We start from the raw sequence: 21799 nt of genomic DNA, 5'->3' as shown, positions 1-21799 counted from the left end.
CATGGACTCACAAACCCAGTGCGTAAGACAACACTATTTTACAGAATTTGCAATAAAAACCAGCCCTTTTCTTTTCCAGGTGGTGCAGTGATGCTGCTGGTTTATGAATACGCCTATTCATGGCTTCAGGAGAAGTGGTAACGGCCTGCGGATGTGTTTCCCCCTCTGAGATAATGGATATTTGCTATGTAGCACTATAAGGAGAGAAGGTCAATCAGCTAAGCCAATATAATTATAACATAATTATACATTTATAGAGGGGAAAATTATTTGTTCTAGAAAAGAACTTGTTTGCTACATCTGAAATTATCTCTAGACAAATTGAGACTGTGGTTTAGACCGGTCCATAAAATCATAAAAAAAAATAAATAACATGAGGCAATAAAGTATGTAAACTGAATACAGAGAAATGCCATAGAAATCAGATGTATCTCACAATCGCAATATAAATTTTGTGCTCTGAAACTTCATTATATTGATAATTATTTTTGCCAAGAAATGCTTAAAGAAAGTTCTTGAAAATAAATCATTCTGTGGTCATGTCTTTATTCAAAGAAAAACTCGGTTAAAAAATTGTTAAGCCGGGCCTCCTTGATGGCGCAGGGGCTAAGATGCAACCTATGAAGCAATCCGCAGCCACTGCAGCACGAGTTCAATTCCCGGCCAGCCAAGGAGAAACCCACATGGCGGGACAGACCTCTCCTGTCTCACCCACTGCTCCCCTCAGCAGTGTACTTCGGTCCGTCTGCCTGTTCTGTTTCCCCACTCTGTCTCTGGTGAATCCTCTCAACCTCGCATCTCTGGCCTATACCCCAATTCTTATATAAAAATAAATAAATCTTTTCAAAAAAATTGTTAAGCCAAAATATAAGCAGTTTCTATGAGGAATTAAGTTCTTCCAAAAAAACATTTAAAGTACACAAGAAAAATATTTTTTAAATGCACTAAAATACCTTTTCAAAATATTGAATTTTAAGAGTACTATGTTAAAATGAAAACCTGTTGGTTTTCTGTAGTAATAATACACATCTCAGTTATATTTTCCTAAATCTGTATTTTGAACTGCTGTTTACAACAGGTCACTTTTTATTTATTTATTCGTTTGTTTGTTTTAATTTTTTTTTTTTTTTTTTTTTTTGTGGGACCCTCGCCGGTGGCCGGGGATTGAACTGGCGCTGCAGAGGCTGCGGGTAGCCTTACAACCCAGAGCTCAACCACTGCGCCACCAGGAGAGGCCCAACAGGTCACATTTTAAAAGCATGATATTTGAGGTCTTTTATGGCAAATAGAAAACGTAAACTATTTTTCTTTCACGTAGTTCCTTCGAAAACAAGCTTTGTTGCTGAAATGTTTTCATGTGAAATCACAAATTGGAACCACTCCTTGGGCCCATTTGTACTGTCTCTATTTGCATCCAAATACTTCTGTTCAGAACTCTTACTGAGAAGTGAGAACAATGTTTAGAAGAAGACTACATTTCCAGGTTATTAGTTATAAGTGAGTTTAGGGTGTGAAGTCTGCTATCTACATTGTTAAAATATGTATTATGAAAGGAAAAATGTTTCAAAGTAGAAGTACATTCTTAGCATTTCTGAAGATTCCTGTACTAACATGCACTCCAAAAAATATCTCCTTGTCCGTGATATAACCAAACTTCATTTTAATTCTGCGTCCTGAAATGATGCTGCTTCAGTAGCTAAAAATCAACAAAAATATTTGCACATTCTAGAAAACACCTGTTCTTAAGTACTACAAGATAGTTCTATCATGAGGCTGTTATTAGGCATTTTGAAAATAAAAAATAAAAGATAGCACGGTAATTATTACTTTTTATTAATTTAGAGCATTTGAAGTATAAAAATAAAGGCTTTTTGACATACTGTATATACATACACAGCCTTCGGTTGTACATCCTTTCCAACATGTTTGTTAATTTATATTTCAGCCCAATATTCAATAAAAGGGTCATTAAAAATAGGAAAAAAGAAGAGAAATCAGATTGTGTCTATTGTACAACTGCGTTCTGACCTTGCAGGTAATACTCATATCTTGCGAGAAAGAGTCATGGCAGCATAGAGATCATGAGATGTGCCCGTTAACCTCTCGGCGTGGATGGGATGGAAAAGGATCTCTGAAGAGTGCACTGGCCAGTTTTAAAACAATACTGTTACTCCCCCTTCCCCAAGAAACACAGCAAATATGTCAATATTAACCAATAATAATAATGTTTAAAAATCAAATAATCCAAACCTTATATCCCATCCCATTTTCCTTCTCTTCTTTTTAAAATAACCTTAAGTCATAATTTGCTCTTAATGGAAAATTGTACTTGGACTTTATATTGTCTTTTTTAATTTACTGCATGTGAGTTCACTGTGGTAATGAAAAGACCTGGGGGTGCGGGGGGGAGAAGAAAACTTTGATACCATTAATAGTCATAAATTTTTAAAATTACGAGAACCAGAAAAAAATATATAAATAGCATAATAACAAGAGATTTCTTAATTTAGATAAAGAAAATAATATTTAATTGTGTTTCCATACAAACAATTGATATTTTTTAAAGACTCCTAATAGCCACCTAAAAACATCTAATAAGGAATAATTCTGTACCTTATGTCAGTTTTTCTGGACGGCAGGAGAGTCCCTGTATGGTATGGTTTTAAAGTCTCCAACAAATTATTGGACTGATATCTTTTGTTCCATTTGGTTTATAGTCTATTTTCTCACAAGACTGGGAACTCCAGATGTCAATGGGAGTTTTACAAGATCAAAGGAAGACTATGGCCCTGAGAGTTCATCTGCTCCTTCTGCTTATTCTTCTCCTGAAGTTATAATCCTCTGTTTGTAGCACTGAATTTCAGTTGCTTTAGAAATAGATGCAGTTCAAAGCTCCCTATAAGATATCGGCTGCTTAAAAAAGCAACTCCTTGAACATAACTTGTGTGTCAGAAATCTGCTTACTGTTTATATCCCAGTGATTTGAAAATGTGGCTAATCTAGCCATCTGAGTGTTAAATGCAGTCATGGAAATGATGTGACGGAACTGGATTGCCATATAGGCTGTGCACAGCATATATAGGAAAAAAATCAAAATCACCTAACGAATGCATTTTTAACATCCATATATAGCAATGTGCCCTTTTAGTTATTGCACAGAATTAATACCAAAAGACCCACAATATATTAATTTTCCAATAGATGAATTGTACCAATGATTTTAAAATGTATTTTCAAGCCTATATTGCCAAGCAGGAACAACCATCTAAACAGAAGAGATCAAAACCACAGAATTTTGCCCAAAAAAAAATCAATTGTCTTAAAATATAACACATAACACACACTCACACACACATATACCCCACAGCTCTACCATTAATATGAAAGTGAAAAATGAATTGGTCTAGTAAGACTTATCAGTTAAATTGTGTCCTGCAACTCCAGAAATGAATAAATGGAATTTGTTAAAATTAAATAGCATTTGTATTTCTAATACCACCACCAGTTTACCTCACGTGAAACATGCTTCTGTACAACAATGTAAACTTCACAGCAAGCCATTTTTACATTCATTAGAGCAGAATTTTCCATTTTCTTTAAATTACAACATAATTTGGGGCTGAGATTGCTGAACACACAGGTAAGCCAACAATAACAGTACAATTTAGTTTCACAGTGGTTCTCATAACAAAAAGTTCATGTAAGTGTCTTTGCAAAGCATTTCACATTAAACATAAGTTTCTAAGTGACTTTCTTTAGAGCTTTCTTGTTCAGATATTTTCCACCCTCTTGTCTTTATATGCTTGGCATGTGTGTTATTTGATTAGGATACAAAATGGGAGACTGGCTTGTTTGATCTGTTTTTTTGAGTCCTCAGCTGTAGAAAGAAAATGTCCTTCATGAGATGTCAAAACCTTCACTGCACACACAAAATCTGGGGCAAGTCCAGGTCCAGGAGCCCAAGCAGCCCACCACCAAACAGAGACAAAGACATTGTCAGAAAGTCACCTCTGCAAAAGGAAAGGAAAAAAAAAAAAAATAGGAGTGGGGGTGGGGAGGAGGCATGAAAACACAAATGCACCATCCAGAGTCCATATTTACAAACTAGTAGAAAATATAAACATTATTGTATTTGAACCCAAGTCAAAACACCAGGAGGAGCTGAATTCAGATACTGCTTGTGTGATACAACTATTTTGCAACAAAATAGGTCATCTCAAAAATAAACAAAGCATCACTCAAACAAGTCAATTATTGATTGGTTTTCTAATGAAGTATTAAGGCTTATTTCACCACCTTATTTGATTAGAGGGTGTAGCATAGCTTTTTTCTACATGTATTTTCCTTTATTGATTTGAAAAATCTCAACAATTGCACGTTTCAAAAGTTCAGGTTGATTTAGAATAAATATACACATGTGGTTTTACCAAAGACTAGTTTACAAAGTTCCTTAAGCCCTTTGAGGGGTGCAGGTTTCTTCACTACGTTAAAACAGTGTGTGGGCAACACAAATGTCTCGTTCAATCCTCTTAGCATTGCTTTTGTTTTTAAATCTTAAAGTCATGTCAGGTTTTCTGTGAGAGAGAAGTTATGGCAAGAAAATATTTAAGTGTCATCAGCACAAAGGATGTGAGTCCGTAAGCCAGCTTTCGAGGCAGGAGAGTTGGAGAGCAGGAAGGGTGGGATCCGAGACCAGGGGAGCAGGGGAGGGTGTGCCGAGAGGGGGGACCTGGGTGAAGCCGCTGCAAACGGAATTTCCCATCAGAGTGCAGAAGCCGTGACAGAGTGACTACCTTCTCTGGCTGCCTGCATTCCCTTGAACGCCAGCGACGCAGGAATGTCACAGTTGTGGGGGGAAAGTGGGGTGCCGCTGGCATGTTGCCACCCGTGTCCAGCAACATAACCAGAAGGAGCAGCGCTGTAGGTCATGTAAGGCGACACTTGGGCTGGGGTAGGGTAAGGAGCCATGCTGGATGCTGACACAAAACTGCTCACAGCTGGGAGGCCATTTGGTGCCTAAGAGGAGGGAAAAGAAGGGGCGAAAAGAATCATGTTATAACAGTTGACATTTCATGGGTTCTTAGAAAAAAAACAACGTAAGTTCTGAGAACTAGCAGCTGACAATATTCTGACTCTGCTTTCTAAATTTGTTTTAGATCTGACCTTAATTATATTCTAAATGCATTCACCGTCTTGCTACGTAAGCGAATATAATGCCGAAAGACAAGATATTCTTTCCACAAAGGTTTTAGAGAAGGTAACAACCAGAAAATTCCCTGTATTTGTCTTTGCTATTTGGCATTATAGGAAGGAAATGCAGGGTGAGGCAATGAATGGTGATTAAATACTCTTAGACTCTGTTCAGCTATCCAATGCCTTTGTCAGCCTTCTCTCCATGTTTGGGTTTTGTTTGACTCTTTTGTTGAGGCATTTGCGACAGTCCAAGTTGGTGTAGCTTTCATTTCCAGTAAAGAAGGGCACAGAGCAAGCATGGACTGTCACTTTGGAAGCTCAGAATAGGCACAACTTTGTTAAATAACACATGGGTTGTATTCTTAAACATCATCTTGAAAATACCCATTGGACACAGGATTTACAAAATCAGGCAAGTTTTGTATGTGTGTGTGTGTGTGTGTGTGTTTAAACGAAGATTGGGGTATTCCTTCTCCAAACTAGTTTATCAAAAAGGAAATTCTATTCTAATATAGAATAACAGTGTATGCGTGATTTTGAAACTGGAAAATTGGTTTACAAAGTTTTTCGGGCCCGCAGTGTGATTTTTTAAAAGCCACATGGATATATCTCTTGAAAATAATTTAAATGTAAAATCTTAGTTTGTAAACAAAATGCAGCAGCTCTGGCAGGCAAGTCTGCCTAAAATCAGTGCTCTCTTGGCATCTAATAATTATTGTTGGTATTGTTACTATTGACAACACCAAAACCCCTTGATTTCTAAGCCTTGATTCTGGCATGAACACTTGTCATTCTTCTTCAAGAAACTTTCCCTCCTCAATTTCTATATTATTTAGAAATAAAGAGTAACTCTGACTTCCCAGTAGTGAGGTGAATGAATTAACAAATCAACATATTTCCTAGTGAAAATATAATGTAAACAATAGAATTATTATTAGTAAAGCTGATTTAATCTTTGGAGGTAAGTGAAACAGACATATCTTAGATAGTTTTTCCAATTCAACTGCAACATAGAAATAGTTTTCTAATTTAATTCCTTTGGTTATTATTTTTATTTCCACATCTATGAGAATGCAAATGGCAACAGTCTCAACAAATTTTTCTGTTTAAAGAAATACACTGTTGATGAGGATGAAATGGAAGTATAAGCTGTGTCCTCGGTGTTTAAGATCACACACCTCAAGTTCTGGTTGTCAAAGTGCCTATACTTTGAAAAATGAAGAAAGGGAAAGGAAACTAAGGTTTCTTGAGTATGTCCTATGTCCTAAGCAACAAGAAATAGCCAATATATTTTATCAAATATAGAGAACTGATCAATTATAACTTATAAATTATTGGGTTTATAATAATTACATAATAATTACAGGATAATACACAAGTACAACACAATGTACAATTGATATTGAAATATATTACAAGGATCCCAAGAGCTGATGCTGTATGTTTTTTAACAATAAACCATTGAACATGCCTGCTGAATATAAATAGAATACTATCCTTTTTTTATACACAAGAACATAGACCCAGGAATTTAGTCATTTACCGCAGACCCATTGACATGTCAACGGCCATGTGTTAAAAGAAGTTATAACCCCTGTCTTGTGCAGGATTCTCTGTGGCAAGTTATATTGCTTTTCCTGAACAATTAAAAGATATATATAATTTAATATCAAACTAGAACATCTTCAGAGACAACATCTGGTAAAAATTGTCTTCTTCTAGAACCTGATTCTCATTGTTAGATTTTTATTCTGCTTCTTAATTTCTAAAAATCATCTTTCCTCCCTTCTGAGAATGGCACATTTGAGGATGGCTCAAAGGAGATACATTTTAAGACTCTACACACGAGTAAAAAGACAGAGAGCTGTCAAACAGCAAAAGAAATCTAGCATTGCATAGCCATTAAAGTTCAGATCTTTTTTCAGATTTTCTTAATAACTGATGAGACATTGCTGCAATTCAGTATCGAAAGGTATTTCCAACTGTGTTTGGCCTCTTCTGTTCCAGCTTTAATTAGGATTTTATACTTATTGGTGCTAGTGCGCACAAAGAATCCTAAAATAGGAATGTTAATATTAAAATGGTAAGGTAAAATTACTTTTAAAATAATAAAAACCTTTGCTCAACATTTTTCAAGTACCTAAAGGTTAAAATCCTTTATATTACACATGACAAAAACGTCCTACTTAGCAGAAAAAAAGAATCTGTTGGCAGTTTCATTTTTTTAACACTGCCAAAATTTTCCTACCCATGCTATTTACTTTGTATTTTGTTTATCATCCATTTCTCTCTGAAATATTTGCTTTGCCATCTTTCTCCCCCACTCTACCCCTCCAACCCCCCCACCCCTCGGCCCCATTACACCCTTGCCCTTGGATCTATGGTTTCTTGATGCACCCTGGGACTTGGGACTCTTCAGCTGTTCTGTTATTATGTCTACAGTCCCCTTACCTGGACCCACTTCTTTTTGCACAAAGAAGTTCCCCTGCTGGACAAGGACCTCTGAGCCTGGACTGGACACTCATCTTGGATAGTGCTCTGGGATTTAGGAGAAGGCAGAGCACTGGATTTAGGCCCATGCTACCTCCAGGTGCCCCACTTACTCCATGACTAAATTTGTGTGTTAAGTATAAAAAAAAGTACTGATTTTTTCCATAGTTGTCCAATTTCTCAACTTGAGGCACCAAACTTGATTTCATGTTTTTATTCCTGTTAGTATTAAAGATTTAGCAGTTCTCCAAAATCCACAACGTACTTACGGTGATTTTAGTGATACAGTTCCCTTGTCTTACAGAAAAAGACAATAAGAAAGGAAGGATGGAGAGGCTTGACCTCTTCATCTTGTAGAAAAAGGCAAGGGGAGGCTAATGTATTTGCTGAGAGAGAGAGAGAGAGAGAGAGAGAAGAAATTTTAACAATGAACAATACAAAAATAGCTCTTAGCTTTCCCTTAGATTAGATAATGACTTAGATGGGGTGGGAAAGATTTTGTCTTAATTTTCCTCTTTTAAAGTTTCAATATAGAATTTTTTTAAATGGCATAAGCAAGATGTGAAAACAAACATGCTTTTAAATGTACCTGCCACTTCACTATTCATTCACTTTAGTGACTCAATAAACACATCAATTTTCTCACTATTAATTTTAAAACATGACATTGTAAAAGATATAAATCTCTACTGGGTAAAGTAATTGTTATTTATGAAGCAATCACTAAAAGAGTAAAATTTTCCACCGCAAAGGAAAACAACTACAGGTAGCATTGATGTTTGTTTATTCTTTCCAGCAAGAGCGTAGAAGACTTAAACTTCCCAAATCTGTTTAATGTTTTCAATGAAGGGCATGTAATTAATCTGAAAAGCTAGTTAGGCTGAGTAGACTACCAAATGTACACCATAAATATAGTGGGAGCAAACATGCTAAATTACTCTATTTAATTGGATTGTAAATATGATTTATAAATCAACCAACATATGGAATCCCCAGGGAAGAGTAAACAAATTTTCCAAATGAAACCCCAGCAATGGGCATGTAATGGAAATCTCATTTTTGAAAATGACTTTACCTAAAGATTCCATAAATAAGACCTCGGTCCATCAGCTACTTTTTTATATGCTCTTCCATGGAAGACCTGAGAATCCTTTCCTCTAAAGAACTGTACAAGGGCAGCCCTCCTGCCCACCTATGACTATGCAGGTGCCTCTCTTTTTCTTTCTCTTTTTCCTAATAAACCTGTCTTTTTAAAGTGTTAAAAAAAAAAAAAACAACTAAGGGTCCTCCCTAAAGCAAACTCTCTTCTCCCTAATCTTGAAATAAGATTTACTAATACAAAATAAAACAGGTCAAATTACATACCCTGGGAAAAGTTACATACTGTGTTGAGTATTTTTTAGAAAAAAGGTATTATTATCCCATGACATTAAAGGAAATTGTCTAAAATAAAATAAACATAGTCTAGTTAAGATTATCATAAAAATGAATGAAAGTATGAGTAATCACTTATTCTAAAATGTTAGAAATATAGATTTTCCAGTTTTAAAAAATGTTTTTACACTAAAAAGGATGCAAATCAATGACACCTCAATTTTTAAAAAACTAAAGTATGTTTTAAATGAATGTTGAGAAACTGTATTGGCAAAGAGCTAGATTGTAAACATTTTGAGGGCAAGAATTTGCCTTAATCATCTCTTATCCCCACAAACTGGGACATATTACAGGCATTTCATAATCATTCATATACTTAAAATTAGTGCAGACATTTGAAAGCAAATGACATGATATTCTCGCTTTTAAAAATAAAAAGCAAACTAGGAATCTTTTTCAAGGAATAAGCATTATACTTTAAGTAAGCAAAAGAAATAAAGCTGTTGAAAAAAGTAAATAAAAGTTCTAAGCTAGCCATTCATTATTTGATTTATGGTCGGTCCATTTATTCCCTCCCCTCCCCCAATGCAATAAAATGGACATGCATTAGTATCCAAACACTTAAGACCATGAAGAAAACTGGTATGACAACTGTCTGGGCAATGAGAGTTTATAGTCTTCTAATTCTCAGAATTGTCTACTCAACATTCTCTCTCTTGAAGAAAATGCAAACAGCCGTGCCAAGTCCTCTACCCACAATCTTTCATCCACTCATCAGTTATATCTGCTCCTCTTGTGGCAAAGTGAGTTTACCCTGACTTTTTAATAAACTAGATTTAGCCACAAGTAAAGGTGTCTTTTACTTAGAATTTCAACCCCCCATATCATTTAAGGAAAGTCAGGTAAGACTTTCTCTGTCATTCTGCCCTTTTTAATCCATTGCGTATACCTCATAAAGCAAGTCTGATAAAATAATCTCAACATTCATTCAAAAAGATCTTTCTTAATCATATTCAGTTATCATATTGAAGATCTAAATGCCTCTAGGTTAGGGAAAGTCACAATTTAATTTTTCCCTAAATTTTGTTTCTAAAATGCTACTAAAATTGATAAAGCCTTAAATTACATTTTTTTGGTATATGATACATTTTACTGTTACATAATCAGTAATTTTGTTTTCAGACACTAATAGTTCAAAACCAGGCATGTCAAAGAATATTCTTCATAATAAATGTTATGATTTCAGAGACACTCTATTGATATTTGCCTAAATTTTATTCTCCATTAAGTTATACATTATTTTAGGCAAAATTAACTTTATTTCATATGATGAAAAATTCAGTGCAACTTTATATTCATATCTTCATAGGAACAATATATCCACAAGGGTGGCTGGTGTTTTTAAACAATGCACTACAAAAGTATTCTAGGATTCTGAAGTACTGTCTTTATTTCCAATTCAGTGTTCAAGTGAATGCTTCATAATAGTCTCATATTAATATATGTATTTAAATTCATCTATTATCACAACTTGTTTAATTCTCAAATTTTTCTTATGTTCAAGTATTTATAGCATGTTCTCCATTTCTGACATCTCTATTTGTAGCTAAATTTGCTGTATGAGTTCATATACACTGCTCCAAATTGAAGATAATAAAACTACCATTCAAATTACCAGATATGTAATATTTTTTCTAAGAAAGCATGACCAGTGGCAGACAAATTTTTAAGAAGTATACAACTACTTAAATTGTTTAAGTAAAATGAGGTAGACAATAAGCACTTCTCAATGCACTATGAAATATCAACTGCAGTGCAATATTAATTTGGAAGACAAGTTTCATATTCTAAACTAGTGTTTTAAAAACAAAAGATAGGTTTATGTAGCTGAAATACATATGAGGTTATAATTATTCTTAACTAGGCATGTGCAGTTTAAGCTAGAACTAGAAACTCTAGTTCAGTGATAAATAGTACCTACAGCCAGTCGCCAGTTCAGCCCATTTAGAAATTTTACAGGTGCCTTGTGGGAAAAAGATTATACTGTCAGTCCTATGATTGCAAATTCTCAATTTCCTCTTTTATAACTAAAATGAAACCAGGATCATATTTATAGTACTATTTAATAACTGCAAATGCCCTGAAATTACTAAGTACAAAAAGTTTGAGAATTTTTTATGCCAAAGACTTTTAAATTTTTGTTTATATACAAATAGAGAAAATGTTCTACCTGAGTTTACATTTTGGTTGTAAAAATGTACATAAGCTGATAACTTCTTGAAAAATATATTTTAAAATAAAGCTTCCCTTTGAAAATTGATAAGAGAAATGCATATATTTACCTAACCTTTGCTTGTTTGTTTAAGAGCAAGTATTAATGTATAATTTTACCCTCAAGGAGATCGATGTCTAAACTCCAAAACTGTTCACAAAATGACACAACTTAGTTTACTTTCAACATTGAGCACTATTTTGATAATTGTCCTAGAGTAACCACTGATTTTATTGTCTTTAGAAACTTCCAGTTTTGAAATTTTACATTGTTTGAATTATCTTACTACACGGCAATGCCAAAAATTGCCACATTTCAATTAAGAAATTTCCAAAGTTAAGTTTGTCATAATTATCTTTTTCTTCTGGAAAAAAAATTGAACTTTTAAGCATTTAGAACAATACTTATTTGGTCACTTTCTTAAGTTTAAATCTGGTAATTTAATGATTCAATAGTCAATGAATAAAAGGTAATTGATTTCTAATGCTCAGAATATATATAATTTGAAACTGTCATATTTTTAACTTTATATTAGTTACTTTAGCCACTTCTAAACAAGTTTAAACACTACAGCTACAATTCAAGGGAGTTAATATAATCATAAAGATTTTTTGATTATGACAGAGTTTTTAAATATAAACTATATTCATCAACTATATGTAACAACTAGAGACCAATTGTATACTTTGTGATTCTATTCCAGTAAATGATTACCTAATAGAAATTACTGAGTATCTATTAAATGCTTGCTACAACTCTAGGTGCTTCAATACATTCCTTCTATTATTTGCAATAAAATACCCTGACATTTTTTGACTATGTGCTAGCAGAACCAAGCATATTCTGATTTTTAAAAACTGCTTGTTTTTAGAAGTCAATATCTACCATTTACAACCACAAGTAATATTTAATACTGTGTGCCATATGGTTGCATTATCTCGTGGAGTCTTCACATTTTGTAAGGTTGGGACTATTATTTCCCTACTTACAGATGAAGAAATGGGGGTTCTAAAAAATTATTAATTTGCTTAAGTGGCAGGAGTGCCTAACCATCACACATTGTCTCTTCTTTATGAATTATAGACCATTTTATAAAAGAAAATGACAGACTTTCTTATAATTTCTCATTAGCGTCTTACAGTAGAAGCAGACTCAGCAAAGAGACTCTCCTTGCTGCTTTTTCTGTGATATTTGTCATGGGAGAGCTATTAAAATATATCTGTTTTAACAAAATAAGTGAGGGAAGAGGAAGTGGAAATGGAGTTTGGTTGAAAATGACTAGGATTTTTCCTAAGCTAACAAAAATAACAAATTCCACTTCACTAAAATGTTGATGTTGATTTTTACAGATAAGACTTCAAAACAAAACAAAAAAAAAAACTGGCTATCTTGAGGCTTTGGAATTGGCATCTGGGAATAAGAAACTAGCAAATCTACCCAGGTCTGCTTAAAGAGCCGCTTTAAGATTCATTTTTTGTTTGTATGTTTATTTTTGAGAATTTTGAACCCCTGACTCCAATGTAGTGATGAATTTTTACTCAAAACTCTTGGGTGCTTGCTGTTGTGCTTGCTTAGTTTTTCTCAGGAAACACACACACACACACACACACACACACACACACACACACACGGGTGTTTAAATTATTTTTGAAGAGTCAGGGGAGGAACAGGAGGAAAGAAAAATTAAAAGGTTCACAGCTAGTCCGTATAATTTGAGGTTTTCTCACTAATCTCCCTTGAGAGATTACGACGTGACCTTTAAAAGGGAAATGGTAACTTTATTAAGTTTATCTGGTTGCCCTCTTCTAACCATCGCAGGACAAGTCACGCTTGCTTGTTTGGGGGAGCCGCAGTATGGGAACTGTCCCGGCGTGAGGACCCCGCAGCCCGCCACCTTAACGTGGACTTCGCAGGCCTGGAGGCCGATCGCGTCCGTGCTACTCTTGAGAGTCCAATGCCGCTTGCCGGCCTTCAGCGAGCGCCTTCCTAAAGGGTAACTCCAGACCTGATGCTTGCAGCCAAAGGGCTGCGGGCTCGGCCTCCCAGCGCCTCCAGAGGTCTTGCAGACATCGGACCGCTCCTAGGGACAAGCCTGCAGGCCTCCGCCCCAAGCCCCAGGGCCCCTGGCAGGGGGTTTAGGCCTCAACTCCGCCCTCGAAAATCCGGGCCTCGGTTCTGCCCAATCAACTCTTGGCAGCGCTGGTCTTTGGCCTGGGCTTCTCCTCCGTGGAGGGTCAGGCACAGACCTGGGTGCTTGGTACTCCAGACCCCGCCGCCAAGACCCAGCAGGGGCCTGGCCTCCTCACCTGACCGTACTTGGCTTCTTGCTCCAAGGCTCCTTTCTCCAGCCCGTTCACCGCGTGCGGCGCGGCTGCAGGGAAGTTGTTGCGGCCCAAACTGCTCCACTCCTCCACCTTGGGGCTGTGGTAGGGGGAGCTGTCGCTCACTCCTGAGGAGGAAGAGAAACCGTCAGGCTGAAGGGCCAGCAGAGTGCCCCTTCCTGAGATGGGACCCGAACCCGAGATCACTGGGGCTTCGACCTCAGTCGGCCCTCTGCCGTTGGCCTCCTAAGAGCTCGGGACCAAGGGGCATCCTCCCAGGTCTCCAGCCCAGGACCCGGTAACATTTCCTAGCCTCAGAGTAGGCCTCTCCAAACTCTCTCATGTGTTCGGGAAAATATTTTCCTTTTCAACCGGTGTTTCATTTCCTCCTCCCCTCCTGGCTGACCCAGGGAAACAAGTGGAAAGAACCGGAAAGTTTTGCCAAATTGGGGGAAGAAACTGTGAAGCTGGGTGCCCATTTTCCTCTCCTCTCCTGACCCAGAGTCTGGGGTGAGGATGGTGGTGACGAAGGTCTGCACTGGTGCCCGCTGAAAGGCGGAGAGGAGCATTGGCCTACCCATGCTCTTGCTGGTGCTCGTGCTGGTGCTCAGAGACACCCAGAAAAGTGCTCGCTGTGCTGTGGAGAACTACTTATGTCAACAGATGGACCTGCAAAGTCCTTTGCAAATAACTAAAAAATGCCCACAACACACATGGAAAATATACCTGCATAGGCTTCTGGCTTGTGTGAGACTCCCCTCCACGCTCTGTACTTACACAGTAAATGTATGAGTTCATGTGTATATGGCACAAAGAATTAATGCAGTTACCATATAAATGACTTGAATGTCAGTATTAAGCTCAGAGAAGATTTTTTTTAGAATGAAATGAAAGGTTAAGAGACACAATTAAGTGTTTTTGAAAAGTGAAACTGTCGATTTTCTTTTGTGTTTCTAATAGGGATGCAAATAAAAGTATATAGTATAAACTGATTGCCACAATACCTAGAGTTGTGCCTATCGAATCACTGTTATCCTAAAGTGACCGAGTGCAATTTTAAAGAGAAGATATTTAAAGACCACCAGCAATTTGTTTTTGAGTATGGGACCTATGGATGGAAGAGAAAAGTTTGACAAGGTGACTACAACGAACGTGATTTTAAAACACTCCATCTGACATAGCACTTCGGAGGGATGGTCACTTGTAGAACTGACCATTTGTAGAGACAATTACTTTATATGCATAGATTTGTCAGAAAACAGATTGTTGAAAGTCGGCATCCAGAATTAACATCTAAAGTAAAGAATTGCTCCTCTCCATTATCTAATACCTTTCCACTGACATTTGGTCTGATTGTAGGATCCCCAGGGAAAAAAAAGTTTTCTTTTCAGCTCTGTCAGTCTTTTTTTTCACTCTGCCTTCCCCTCTCCAAAGAATTAGATTGTGTTCCAATTTGCACCAGAAAACCATGTTTTGGCCCAGAACTGCCAGTCTCTCCTTGCCTTTCCAGACAAAAGACAGTCGGTGGGCACAAGACTGAAGTTATCTTAAGAAATTGAGATCCCCTGTGAGCCCCCATTTCTGCTGATCTCACACTTTCCCATGAACAGGGGCTTCCTTTAAATGTCAGTGAGGTCAGTTTATCCTATAAATCAACAGCAAACTCTCCAACTAAATCTCCAACCAGCTCCGGGTAAGATAAAACTAAACTCTTAGAAGGATCTTGTAAATTCACTGTCAGAAAACTGAAAGATGAGAAATCAGGGGGCTCTGCTTTAATTACTTAAAAAGATAATTGTGCCAGTGTGGTGGCAACCTAAAAGGCAGGAAATAATTAAAAGAACTCTTCTCCGCCTTTCCTATTTTTTCCTCTGTACTTTTTAAACTTTCGGTTGATAAATTAAAAAAGTAAGCTCTCCGTATTATTTAATTTCTGCATCTAGGGGATTTTTACTTTCTTTTCTCCCTGCTGAGAAAGAAGTTAATGCTGTTGTTTTAACAATGCAGTAAAAAGTAAACAAAAACCAAAACAACAACAACAAAACCCTCGGGTTTCCTCCAATTGAGCATGAGGACTCGATGAGTTGTTCTTAACCAGTAGAAAAGACACTCAGGACACCGCAAGGTCAAGGGTGAGAAAGAAAAGGAACAGTGGCATGGCACCGCAGCAAACATGCAGGAACTAAATGTCCACTCGCATTACTGGGACTGGGTGACCCTAGAGGGAAGCGGCAGGGGAGAGGGAAAAGAACAGAAGAGAGAACAGTATGGAATCGTCACGTATTTTTGTCTCCATCACAGAGTGGTTGGTGACACTTTGTAAGATTATATATACCTATGTGTGTGTATATATATATATATATATATATACGTATCTGTATGTATATGTGTACGTACACACACACACACATATATATATATATAAAGCTGAAGGAGTGATAAAGAAGAAAATTAGTCCCAGAACAAGCAATGAAGTAACATGCAAGTTAATAGTAGTAACTTTGAGGACCTCTGTTTCCGAGGAAAATGAAGTGAAGCATAAGAATGAAACCAATTAGGTGACATTTGAACTTCCTGCCTGAGCAAATTTGGCCTGATTGCCAGAATCCAAGAAGAATACTGCAATTTCCATAGGGTGCCCGACTCCTCGCGGCTGCATCTGATCCCCAAACAAGCAGCCCGCAGCGGTGTCTGCAGCCGGCAGCCCCACGCCGGCTCGGGCCTCCTGGGCTGCGCCCCAAGTCCGGCCCCGGCCGCGTTCTCCAAGCGAGCAAGCCAGTCTGAGGCTGCCGCAGCGCGAGAGGCGGGGGAGTGTGGAAAATGCGAACCATGTGTTGGGGATGGGGGGATGTTATGGGTCTGGTAGTTTGAGATGAGGCTGGAGACTGTGTGTGGCAAGGAAACGAAGGGCATGAATTTCAAGTTAATGAGATCAGGACACCCCCTGGGAGGACTCCTTACTACGTTTCCAAAGAAAAAAGCCTCAGGTGGTGGGATAGACGTGGGCCTCGGTCAGGGAGGCCACAGATACCGAGGCCTCAGCAAAGGTGCAGAGGGAGGGTCTGCACAGCCACACATCTGACCCCAGAACCCTTACCTTGGTCGGTGATGGAGCGAATGCCCAGGATGTCGGTGACGGAGTGTGAGGAGGGCCAGGTGCGCGGCATGGCCACAGAGCCGGGGAGAGCAGGCACCCCGGGCGGCGTGGGCACCTTAGCGGTCGCTGCGGTGATGGGGCTGGGGTACGAGTAGATGTGGTTATAGGGCAGCGAGGGCTGCGGCGCGGGCTGGTGTTGTTTGTATGAGTCGTAATGGCTCTGCTGGGCCAAGTTGCCGATCTTGTTGCGCAGGATGCGGCTGATGGAGCTCACCGAAGGCACGTTGTACTTGTCACAGACGCCATCCGCCAGCAGGCGGTCCCGGATCTCCCAGGCGAAGATGCCGGGGTCCCTTTGCTTGTAGGTCCGGATGTGCTTCACCACGGTGGGAGTGGTGACCCGCGGTTTGCTGCCCCCGATGGCTCCAGGCAAGATGGAACCTGTTTCGTTGTAGCGCGCCAGGATCTTGCTGACACAGCCGTGCGAGACCCGTAGCTGGCGGCTGATGTCACAAGGTCGGATGCCCAGTTGGGCCAGTTCCACGATGCGAAGCCGGATGGCGTTGGGCAGCGGCCTCCCGTTCACGAATACTCCTCCCAACTGGTTCACCTCCCCAAAGGCCGGCTCTGAAAAATGAACACACAGCGCGCGGGGACGCGCACCCGGGTTGGGGACAGCCACTTGCCACTCGGTCTCCGCTCGCGCCAGGGGCCTGGGAGGATGCCCACGCCCCGGACTAAAGACCCGGGTTTCCCCCAAGCCATAAGGTCCCTGAGCCTGACTCAATTGCCCCAAACCACCGCGGTGGCCGCTACAAACCAATTTTCAATGGTGGGACAGAGGACAGCTCCTAGTGTCCAAAACTCTCCGAAGCAGGCGGGGAAATCGGTTTTGACGACTGCGTCCCGCTCCTGCTCGCCAGCTCAAATCTAGTCTTTGGGCCGCTCCCCCTTGATCCCCAGCGCCCCGCCTCGGGACCTGCGCAACTAGACAAGGTCTAGGGGAAAATCCAGGGTTTTTAGGTTTTGCTAGGGTTTTGTTTTTGTTTTTGTTTTTGTTTTCTTTCTGTTTTGTCGGCGCGGGTGCGTGGACGTGAAACAAATCTTGGCCTGCCAGTGGGAATGAGGGGCTTTCAGACGCCACTGCTGCCTTTTCCTTAAAATCAGAAAATGGCATCAGCAGCAGCCTGGTAGCCCACGTTCAGGCTGAGCTGCTGTGCGCCGCTGACCCTTAGCGCGTTCCGACAACTTGTAGGAACACGAGCAAAGTCAATAAGGAGAGTGTGAGCGCTCAGGGGTGCGCGCTCGCGCGCTCCCTCCCTCCCTCGCCAGCTCGCTCCCTCCCTCCCTGCCCGGCTCTGACAGCGTCCCCCCGCCGCCACTCACCCATTGCTCCGAGCAGCACACCAGCCGGGCCCCAGTTCTGCGCTCCCAGAAAGAAACTTTGCGCACGGCCTCAGGGACCCTGACTGTCGCGGTCCCGGGCTGCCGGTGCCTCCGCTTCTCCCCGGGAGGAGGCGGTGAGAGTGCAAAAGGAAGGAGTAAAAGGAAGTCTGCGCCCCGATGAAAGAGGCTTGAGTTCTGCATTTCAATCTAAGCAGCAACGTGGGCTGGGCTGAGTGGGGCCGGGCGGCTCCGTCTATCACTCACTGGGGACACGCCCCCAAAAAAGGAGGACCCGAGGACAGGCTGCTCGGTGATTGGTGTGGGCCAGAGAGCGACAGCGCAGTCCTGGAAAGTTCTTCCGCTGTCTCTTTCAGGCTTGCTCCGCACCTGGGTGACTAAATACAATGAAATAGGGTGTTTGACACCTTCCCAGGAACACCGCAAACTGACAGCAAAATCAGGCTGTTAAAAATGCTGAATAAGCAAACGAAAGCTTTTTGACCCGAATACGAGAGACTCAAAGGGGCTGAGATTTCTTTGGAGAAAAGATGAACGTCTCAGAATTGAAGCTAACCTTCCAAGTGGGAGGTGGGCACCCCCGTCATCAGAGGTGGGGGGCACTGTCATGAGAGATGGGGGAAGGAGGTCTTAGATGAGCGTGTCTTACAGACGTCCAGGGACTGCAAAGAGAACAACATTGTTAGCAGTCCACAGCAGCACAGTCCAGCCTATGCCAGGTGGTCAGAGCACAGGTGTAAGAAGGTAGGTCGTCCAAGAGACAGGACGTTTCAGGGAGATGAATCAGAGATGGAGGTCGGTTACCGCCAAGGACAGACCCTGCGATGGACCCCCCCCCAAGAGAAGCCCCTCACAGCAGTCTCTAGAGGCTCCTCCCCAGAGCGCAGGATCCAGCCTTCAACACCAGGCTGGAGGCAGGGGCCATGCGGTGTGCAGGCAACTTAACCACACGCGGCCAAACCAGGCGCGCCTGTCACGTTTATCAATTGCGGGTGCGCGGGCATTCGCGGCTGAAACAGGCGCTGCTGCTGCGCTCAGCCAGTTTCCTAGAATTGTTTGCGGATTACTCCCCACCAGCAAACTATTGCAAAGGGATTTTGTTTAAATAGGAAAATAAGATTTGGTCCCCCAAAAGGTGAACACCCAGCCTGAACAACTATGCCATTCCTGCATCTTCCGTTTAGCTGCCAGAGGCCCAGCGATTCTGCCTGCTTCTGAATTTTCGCTTTCGTTCACTCTAAGCATAAATCTAAATTTAACAGTTCGTTTTTGGCGACCAAAATTTTTCACATTTTGTGTCTGGATTGTGAAGAATGTGAATCCAAATTAAAGCAAGATAAGAAGTATCTTTTTTATGAACTTGGAAGTTTGTACTGTTTCCGGTCGAGGATACTGATATTTGACAGATAAAACGGTCCTTCTTGTGCACACAGGATCCGGGCTGATCCTTCCACAGTCCCGAGGGATTGTGCAGCTCTGGTCTACACACAACGAAGCCGACTGGATTCAGATCCCCCGCCAGTAAGTGACAAAAACCCAGGGCAAACTAATGATCATCGGTATTTTTTAAAAATGAACAATGTTCTCCAGGACCTCACACTTCTGCAGGGAGGGTAATCTCTAAGTTCAAATTAAGTAGGAAGTATTTGAAAGATTAAAAATACATCAAACTCTTAATTCTTCTCAATCCTTTTTTTGTGAAAAGAAAATATCTCACAACTAGAAGTAATTGAAATTGTCTGCCTTTTTTGTTTGTTTCAAGTGTCTGAAATTTCTAAATCTGACTTGCTAGCAATTTCACCCTGGCCTGACTCCCAATACCTGTTGGGTGGGGCCTCCTGGAGTTTTACAAAGTGGGGGTCCTTTGGGAATCTAAGATTTTAAAAGCAGCTATTCCTTAGTTCTGAGGTGCAAATTAGCTGAGACTGAAGTATCTGAGGGGGGACATTAAAACTATGCCTTAGGCTTTTGTGAAGGAATGGACTGCTGGACATCTCGAACAAGAATCCCCCTGTCCCCTCCTCCAACAGACTCTCTCACTGAGTAGCGACCTCTGCACTCTGTGCTCAGCCGGTCTGCGCGCGTGGAGCGCTTCTGCGACTCTGCAGGGCGGCGATGTGGGTAAATTTTGGCTTTTCCACCAGTGGCCCATGTGGGTCATGTGCTTGCTCTGTGAGGACTTTCGCGGTTCTACAGCACCAGCCCAGTTAGAGACTCGTATTGTTTAGAGTTCTGATTAAGTGAATCTAAAACACAACTCCCTCTCATTCGCCCCCAGTTTCTTCACCTGCCTCACGTCTCCCTCGGTCTCGCCCAGGTGGGTTGCCATCTCTCCATTTCCACCTGCTGGGCTTGGCCGTGGAGGTGCACGGCCGCCGCGGAGGTGCACGGGGCCGCGCTCTCTCTTAGCTGTGGTGGACCCTCTGCTTCACCCCTCTTCCAACCCCGCCGGCCTCATCAGGTGCCTAAGGTGAGCTCTCTCTCTATTTAGCGCTCTCCCAAGAGCGCATGAAGAACTCTGGATGTTTGGGTGCACCACGTATCCACAACAAACTAAGGCTGGGGCCCCGCGAACGAGAGAAGCTCAAGCTTCAGGGAACTGACAGAGGCAGTGAGATCCTAAAGGAAGAGGCTGATTCTGAACACTCCCCAGGATGCACGCTGAGGCTACGGTCAAGTAGCAGAATACCCTCTGAGCCCCAAGGAGAAGTGACCCGACCTGACCAAGAGAAAGATGGATAGAGGAAGAGAGACGGAGAGATGGGGGTGGGGTGGAAGGCAGGAGGGGAGACTAAGGGCCAGTAAGTCTCAATGGTGGGCATAGAAATGCAGGGCTGCTGCGAGCAAGAGCAAGGGTCAGCAGGGGTCAGCGCCCCCTGGTTATTGCTCGCTCTGGACCCGGGAGATCACACAGAGATCGGAAGAATTTCGACTAAAAGAAATTTAAGACCATAACCAAAACACAGCCAGTAAGGCCTGCAGCTGACACAGGCCGCGAAGAAGCCAAAAACCCTTCCCAGGGCGCTGTTGTGGCCTCCTCTGAGGGGCGACCAGTTCTCTGGGTAAATATTTACTCAGTGGGAGACTGGAAGCTGGTCGGGCTGGAGGGTGTGAAAGAGGGGGCATTCTGCTTGGGAGAAGTCTTTCTGCTCTGGCTGCGGGCGACAGATGTGCGCACCCTCCCGTGGGGAGCCAGAGTCGGGTACTCCAGAGGCTACTTGGCCGGGGTACGAGGTTGGGGGAATTTTAGCTCGCACTGCGCCTTTTCGGCTGGGCTCCAGCCCTCGCCTGCGGGGCTCAAGCCAGATGCTGTAAAGTCTTCATAAATCTGTCAGCTGTCCCAGTGCCGCCGGCGGTCACCTGCGGCGTCGCGCTCCCGGCACCGGCAGGGTCTCAGGAGAGACGCAGCCGCAGCAAAGGAACCGGAATCCAGTTCCCTCCGAGGCTGCCCTAGGGTGTCTGACAGAAGGCTGGGGGCACCGGGGGTGGGGGCTGCCGAGGTGGACCCGGGCGCTACAGGCTGTGCAGGGGGCCAGAGGCCACCCCCAATCACACCCCAACTCTCCAAACCCGACCCGCGCTTGCCGGGGCTGCTCCGCCCAGCGTCGGCTTCCCGGAGCCTGCAGGTCAGCGACGACTGCGAACCGG

At 41.7% G+C, this 21799-nt stretch overlaps 2 protein-coding genes across 5 annotated transcripts in view; one reads left to right on the top strand and one right to left on the bottom strand.

The window, feature by feature from the left end:
* SLC25A21 (solute carrier family 25 member 21) overlaps positions 1–3296 on the top strand; it is a 439643-nt gene extending 436347 nt beyond the window's left edge. For 3 of the 4 annotated variants that reach the window (XM_054689960.1, XM_054689951.1, XM_054689963.1), the window contains one exon: positions 80–490. In XM_054689960.1, the coding sequence (XP_054545935.1) occupies positions 80–141 (62 nt within the window). In that variant the 3' untranslated portion in view covers positions 142–490. Of the gene's footprint in view, positions 1–79; positions 491–2733 lie in introns of those variants that run through there. The other variant, XM_037501835.2, reaches the window with a different exon arrangement.
* A 117-nt stretch (positions 3297–3413) lies between these two features.
* On the bottom strand, positions 3414–18528 carry PAX9 (paired box 9). Its single transcript, XM_037503222.1, has 4 exons — positions 18134–18528; positions 16748–17374; positions 13636–13775; positions 3414–5016 (listed from the first exon to the last, which is right to left on the bottom strand). The coding sequence occupies exons 1-4, from the start codon at positions 18135–18137 to the stop codon at positions 4762–4764; spliced, it is 1026 nt and encodes a 341-aa protein (XP_037359119.1). The 5' UTR covers positions 18138–18528; the 3' UTR covers positions 3414–4761.
* Positions 18529–21799: the final 3271 nt, after the last annotated feature.

The sequence above is a fragment of the Talpa occidentalis genome, unplaced genomic scaffold, assembly GCF_014898055.3.
Source record: "Talpa occidentalis isolate TD23 unplaced genomic scaffold, MPIMG_talOcc4v2.1 talOcc4.11, whole genome shotgun sequence".
Taxonomy (NCBI): Eukaryota; Metazoa; Chordata; class Mammalia; order Eulipotyphla; family Talpidae; genus Talpa; species Talpa occidentalis.
This window is presented reverse-complemented; position numbering and strand designations above follow the sequence as displayed.